Source organism: Carlito syrichta, unplaced genomic scaffold, assembly GCF_000164805.1.
Source record: "Carlito syrichta isolate Samal-C Ts95f unplaced genomic scaffold, Tarsius_syrichta-2.0.1 Scaffold314091, whole genome shotgun sequence".
Classification (NCBI taxonomy): Eukaryota; Metazoa; Chordata; class Mammalia; order Primates; family Tarsiidae; genus Carlito; species Carlito syrichta.
The window spans coordinates 84489-91324 of NW_007258187.1; the positions used below are offsets into that span (position 1 = coordinate 84489).

The 6836-nt window shown below is 52.8% G+C and overlaps 1 protein-coding gene across 1 annotated transcript in view; it reads right to left on the reverse strand.

The window, feature by feature from the left end:
* ATP4A (ATPase H+/K+ transporting alpha subunit) overlaps positions 1–6836 on the reverse strand; it is a 13227-nt gene that overhangs the window by 872 nt on the left and 5519 nt on the right. The window contains exons 11-19 of the mRNA XM_008070991.1: positions 6678–6836; positions 5757–5932; positions 4566–4702; positions 4328–4478; positions 4064–4232; positions 3820–3974; positions 2552–2675; positions 1925–2070; positions 166–299 (exon numbers count right to left, since the gene is read on the reverse strand). Of these exons, the coding sequence (XP_008069182.1) occupies positions 166–299; positions 1925–2070; positions 2552–2675; positions 3820–3974; positions 4064–4232; positions 4328–4478; positions 4566–4702; positions 5757–5932; positions 6678–6836 (1351 nt within the window). The remainder of the gene's footprint in view (positions 1–165; positions 300–1924; positions 2071–2551; positions 2676–3819; positions 3975–4063; positions 4233–4327; positions 4479–4565; positions 4703–5756; positions 5933–6677) is intronic.

Below are 6836 nucleotides of genomic sequence, written 5' to 3' on the forward strand. Positions count from 1 at the left end.
CAAAAAAAAAAAAAAAAAGAAAGTGCTTTCGTATGTTAGCCTTAGGCACTGGCATAGCCGGTGATGGCGTTTGCTGGTTGAGATAAACCTCGGTCGGGATCCAATGGGAGTTGGGAACAGGGGTTGGAGAGCAGGGTGGGGCAAGACTGGTGCTAGCCAGGACACCTGAAGAAGCCCTGCTGGAAGGCAGAGAGGCGGCGTGTCTTGCGGATGAGGACATCAGCGATCTGGCACATCTCGATGCTGATGAAGAACACCGTGTAGCAGGTGTACTGCTGGTACAGGCGCTGCCCGAACGTCTGTGGGCCAGGAGGGAACGAGAGCAGCCTGAGTCCTAGTGGAAAGCATCTGCAGTCTGCCGGGCACTAGGGTCCTTGGGCCACGAGCCCCTAAGGCTCTTTCGCTCACATCAGAGGGTGGGGGTAGGGAGAGGAGAGAGGCAGGATTTGCCAGGTTTACCAGAGTGTGGGACCCAGAAGCCTCAGCCAAGTAGGGCTTGGAGGACGGGGCCTGGGCAGAAGTAGGCTGGGCCTGCCTTCCTAATAATAGGAGGGACGTAGAATTTCCTAGGTACCTGAAAGAAGGGACCTGGGAAAGGGGACTTGGAATCCTGAGACAGAATTTCCAAGGCCCAGTGACTACAGGGGCCAAGCAGATGGCAAAAATGAGTGCAGTGGGCCAGCTGGGCCTTTGGGGAACAGAGGGCACATGTCGCATTTAAAGGGACAGCCACTATGCAGGCCACTTCTTCAACACAACTAATTCTAATACTAGCTAATTGTGTAGGGAATGCTGACTGCTTCAGGCACCAAGTGTTTTATTAAGTCTCACTTAATCCTCCCAACAACCCTATGAAGTCGATTGGTGGTGCTAGAAATTTAGCATACATCAGGAAGCACTGATTAGAACGCAGACTGAGGCCAGGTGCAGCGGCTCACGCCTATATAATCCCAGCACTTAGAGAAGCCAAGGTGAGAGGATCGCCTGAGCCCATGGTTTCAAGACCAGCCTGGGCAATGTAGTAAGACCTCATCTCTACGATAAATCAAAAAATTAGCTGGGCATTGTGGCATGTGCCTGTAGTTCCAGCTACTTGGAAGGCTGAGGTGGAAGAATCACCTGAGCCCAGCAGGTCAAGGCTGCAGTGGCCGTGAGTGTGCTACTGCACTCCAGCCTGGGTGACAGAGTGAGATGCCAACTCAAAAAAAAAACAAAAACAAAAAAACCTGAGACTACCAGACCTCACCCCTAGAGGTCTGGGATAGGGCCTGAGAATTTGCATTTCAGACAAGCTCTCTGGTGATTCTGATGCTGCTGGTCTGGGAACAAACTGAAAACCACAGAGGTAGATATTAATATTCTCTCCACTTTACAGGTGAAAAAAACAGGCACAAAGAGACAAAGCAACTTGCCCAGGGTCACACAGCTTGTGAGGAGCAGCACCAGACCAGGAATCTGGGCAGTTTGGCTCCCACGTCTGTATTCTTAACCATGACAATAAATGTTTGAAGGGAATATCCTGATCTTAACTCTACAGGGCAAACCAAACCCATCTGCTAGCCAGATCTAACCTCAGTGTGCTCCAAGCCTGCATTAAAATGGACCACCCGTGCAAACACTCTGTATGACTGATGCTGCAGGAAAAATGACAGAATAGGGGCTTGGTTCCATGTCTGAGAGCATGCATACTGTCAGGACAGGGAGAGGACTCATCTGCAGCTGTGATCATCAAAAGCAGGGGTTTGGAGCTAGAGGTGGTGGTGGGGGGACGACCCTTTCTTCCCAGAGTTGGCAGAGAGTGTGGGAGTCTGGGACGCTCTGGCTGACTGAGTCACAAGTGGAGGAGTGAGTGGACCACTTACATGGTAGGTAGCCCTGGGAAGGAGGCAGCCATGGGATGGGCTGGGGTAGGGCAAGGGCTCACCCATTCCTGGCCATAGCTGTCCTGCAGATCTTGTAGGTGATGGTCCTCCCACTGTGGCCGAAGCCCCACACACAGCAACGGAAACCAGCCCTCTTGGGCCATGGCCGTGAAGTAGTCGGTGAAGCCAGCAAATGACTGGATGGCACCTGGGGCGAGGCAAGGAGATACAGGGAGGGACAGGGAGACAGAGATAGGGAAACAGGAAGAGAGACAGGGACATGGGAAGTCAGGGACATAGAGAAATAGATACGTAGACAAAGGCCAAGGACAAACAGGGACACAGAAATAGTGACATAGAGACAAGAACACAGTGACACAGAGAGGCAGAGACAGGGAGAGATAGAAGCAGAGAGAGAGAGACAGACACCTGGAGAACCCCAAAATGACAGAAATAGGCAATGACCCAGAGACAAGGTTATGGAGTACAAGGCCAGAGACACAGCAGGGACACAGGGAAACCAGAGAGACCATCACAGACAGAGAGGGACACAGAAAACAGAGACCCGGGATCAAAGCAGACACCGAGAACCAAAACAAGCCAGAGCCCAAGACAGGGACCCTGGAGCAGGTGAGTACCCCCACTGAAGAGTCCCTCCACCCCAGTCTCCCAGCCTCATGGGCTCTCACCAATCTGGAAATAGGAGTAGGCAGCCAGGGGCTCATTGACCAATCTGTCACGCTTTGGGTTCCGAGGACGCAGGTGCATGATATCGCTCTCAGCCTTCTCGTATGCCAGGGACACGGATGGGAACTGGCCAGGAGTGGAAGGAATCAGGAATATGAGGGTTTGCCTGGACCCCTGTCCCCTATACTCTGGGTCTCCCCTCCCCCCACATGTGAGCAGGACTAGGACTGAGAATAGGAAACAGGACCTTCTGTGACCACACGTGCCTGGACAGCCTGGGTCCAGCTGACCCCTGTCAGAGTGTTGGTGTCTGGGCCACATGCATTCTGCTTTCATACCTTCCCTCCTTTCTCCCTCCCTCCCTTCTTCTCCCTCTCTCTCTGTATGTTTGTGTTCTGGTCTCTGGGGCATTGTCATGGCCTGTTTCTCTGTTGTTCTCTCTCTGTCCCTTACTCTGTTTCTTTGTCCTTGTCTCTAGTCTCTTTCTCTGTGACCGTGTCTCTGCTTTGGTGTGTGTCTCTGTCACGCTCTATCTCTGTGTCTCTTCAGTCTCTCAGTGTCCCCAAATGCCCCCATCTGTTCGTGAGTAGAGACACAGCAGAGTGTACTGATCAAGAACACAGGCTCTGGGGCACCTGACTGCCTGGGTTCAAATCACAACACATTTGCTGTGTGACTTGGGACAAGCCACTCAACCCGTCTATGCCTTGATGAGCTCATCATTAAAGCAGGGATGATAATAAACTCATCTCACAGGGTAGTGTGATGACAAAATTAAGTAAATTAATATGTGATGCACCCAGAGAAAGCATTATATAAATATTGAATAAACATCTATCTACACAGCCATGATCTGCTGCATTCATAGCTGTATCTGTGCACTTTTCTGTCTGTCTGCCTTGGGGGTCTATCCGTGGGTGTTTATTTGTTCATGTGTGCTTAGGGATGTCTGTCTGTTGATCCAATTTGGCCAGGTACCTGTGTTCGTTCATTTATCTGTCTGTCTGAGTAGTCACATCTGAGTCTCTATGTGTCCATGGGTCTGTCCATGCCTGAGTGTCCACATGTATGTGCTTGCATGTAAGTCTGTCCACGTCCACCTGCCTGAACACCTGGTGTCTCCAGTTCTGGCCATCTGTTGTTTGTATGCATAGGTCTTGTCTGTGTCACTCTGTGTCCAAAAATGTCTGTGGAGGTCTGTCCATCCTGCCCCTCCACGGGCAAGTGTCTCTGAGCACCGTGTGGATGGGCGTTGGGGCTGCAGACTCACAATGTCAGTGCAGAGTTCTATGAAGAGGATGGTGATACAGCCGAGGGGCAGGGGCACGCTGACAGTGATGTAGATGAGGTAGGGCGTCAGTTCAGGGATGTTCTTGGTTAACGTGTAGGCAATGGACTTCTTCAGGTTGTCAAAGATCAGTCGGCCTGTGGGGTACAGCAGGCACCTCAGCCTCCTCACAGCCCGCTTCCTCCTGTGCCCACACCGCCTGCTCCTTCCCTGGCCTGGCCCGGACCCTGCTCCACTCCTGTCACAATGGAGGCGAAGTTGTCATCCAGCAGGATCATGTCGGCTGCGTTTTTGGCAGCATCTGAGCCAGCGATGCCCATGGCTACTCCAATATCTGCCTTCTTCAGAGCGGGGGAGTCATTCACACCGTCCCCTGTGACAGCCACGATTGCGCCCTGCAGGCAGGAGGTGCTGGTGGGTGGGTGACCAGAGAGAGGCCAGTCCAGGGCCAACCCAGCCCATCTGCCTGCCCTCACCAGCAGGGTCTCACCAGTCGCTGGCAGCTCTCCACGATCACCAGCTTCTGCTGGGGACTGGTGCGTGCAAACACCATCTCAGGGTGGGTACGCAGTGCCTCGACCAGCTCTGATGGGTCCATGTCCTTCAGTTGCATGCCATTGATCACACAGGCACGGGCATCCCTGGGGGGGAGTGGAGAGGGCCTTGCTGGGGCCTCAGTCTGTGTGTGGGGTATGAGGAGAACCTTGGGGAGGGCTGAGGGATCTTACTTCCGATTAACCTGGTCCACAGGCACACGGAGGCGGGCAGCGATGTCCTCCACTGTCTCACTGCCTTCTGAGATGATGCCCACACTGGCTGCGATGGCCTTTGCTGTGATGGGGTGGTCACCTGTCACCATGATCACCTGTGGGGGAACCAGCTGACTCTCGACCCCTTCAGATCAGCCCAATCTCCCTGTCCCCCTGGCAGACATCTGCTGATACCCTCTTCACTTACTCATCTAATCATGACCACCTGCTCTGTGCCTGGGATATAGCAGGGACAAAACAGACAAAATCCCCGTCCTTGTGGAGCTAACATTCTACTGAGAGAGGCAGGAAATAAAGAGGAAAAAATATTAAGCTCGGTGGTAGAAATGGCTACTAGATTTTAAGCGTGCCCGGGCAAGGCTCTTAGGAAAGGGGACATTTGAACAGACACCTAAAAGAGGTGAGAGAATTAGCCACGTGGAAAGCTGGAGAAAGCAGGTTTCTGGTGGAGGGAACAGCCAGTGCAAAGGGCCTGGGTGAAAACATTCTTGAGCTATTAAAGGAACAACGGGAGGACAACATACCTGGAGAGGAGTGAACATAGGGATAAGGAATGAGTTTAGAAAGGCAATAAGGCCCAGGTTTTTAGGACCATGGGAAGGGCTTGGGCACTGTTTGCTCAGCATTGGCTCCCCACCTTGGTTTTATCTTCCAGAAACCACCCCTTTCCCCTAGGACATTGGTTGAAGTGACCAAGGTCAGGCAAGTAAGGCCAGACCTGGCAAATCTAGGAATACCACCATCACCCAGCCACAGTGACTGGTTCAGGGATGGACATGTGACCCAATCTGGGTATTTTCTTTTTTGTGGGGTGGCTAAACAGGTGGGAGTTAAGCTAGAGCTGCCCTCTTTTCCTCGCATCAGAGGCTGTGTGTGGGGTTGTGTCTCCCCCAAATGGAGATACTGCTTGAGAATAAGGTCAGCAGAGAGAAATGCAAGCTGAGACACGGAGAAAGGCAAATTCCTAATGACACTGAGCTCCTGGATCCAACTATAACTGAAGCTTTGTTCCCCAGATTTTTCAGTATTGTGAAGCAATGTATTTGGTTCAAGTCAGTTTCAGATGAGATTCCATCACAGGGTTTCTCATCCCCAAGTACTGCTGCCATCTGTCCTCACCCTTGCCTGCGCCTCTCTCCAGTGACATACCCGGATGCCTGCCGTACGGCACTTGAGCACAGCATCAGGAACAGTGGCCCTGGGTGGGTCAATCATGGATACAAGTCCCGCGAAGCAGAGGCCACTAGATGGAAAGTTCATGGCCTCCACATCAAAGGCATAGCCAGGTGGATAGTCCTTCTCATTCAAGTAGAGCTGGCAGAAGCCTGGCCAGAAACAGGGAAGTCAGAGAGGAGTCCTGGGCAGACCCTACCCAAGCAGGGCCAGGAAATGAGAGAAATAACCAGGGTCCTTGCACCAAGCACCTGTGGAGACTGTCCCTGTGCTGAAACCCTCATTTGCATTATCTGAATCTTTCCTCCCAGTCACCCTGTGAGGCTCATCTCCATCTTGCAGGTAAGGAAACTGAGGCTAGAGAAAGGACATTTCTTGCTAGAAGTCACACCGCAAGTAAAGTGAAACACCTTAAGTTGGACCACAGATCTGCTTTCCAGGGTTGAGTCAGAGTTTAGGGAAGTTAAGGGGTCAGGACAAAAACTGGGAGATGTCAGAGGTCAGCATAAGGATCGGGGAAATTTTGAGTTGAGGCAGGGATCGAGAAAGGTCAAAGGGTCAAGAGGACACTGAAAGGTAGAGGTCAGAGCAAAAGCAGGTTATCCCTTGGTGCAAGCACTGGTGAAAACCAAAGGGTCACCACAGGTATGTTAGAACGGTCAGGATCCAGGTGAGGACAAGTGGGAAGGGACTGGCGTCAAGGCAGGAATTGAGGAGACACAGGGGTCGGGACTGAGACAAGGAAAGTCAAGGATAAATGTGTGCACTGGGGCAGATCGGCGGGCGGCCAGGGATGAGAAGGGTCAGGTTCAAGGTCAGCCAGGAAGGCTGGGCAGGATCTGTGCTAGCACCTTCTCGCACACTGATTCATCTCCCGCTGCACCCAGGGGATCTCACCCAGCACGCGTTCCCCCAGGCCTCCCAGGCTCAGGTAGGCAGTCTGGAAGGCTTCACGCCACTGCTCGTCCAGCGGCAGCTCCTGGCCCTTGATGAGGATGGAGCCGCAGCGCTCCAGCACGCGCTCGGGGGCGCCCTTCATCACCAGCAGGTGCCGCG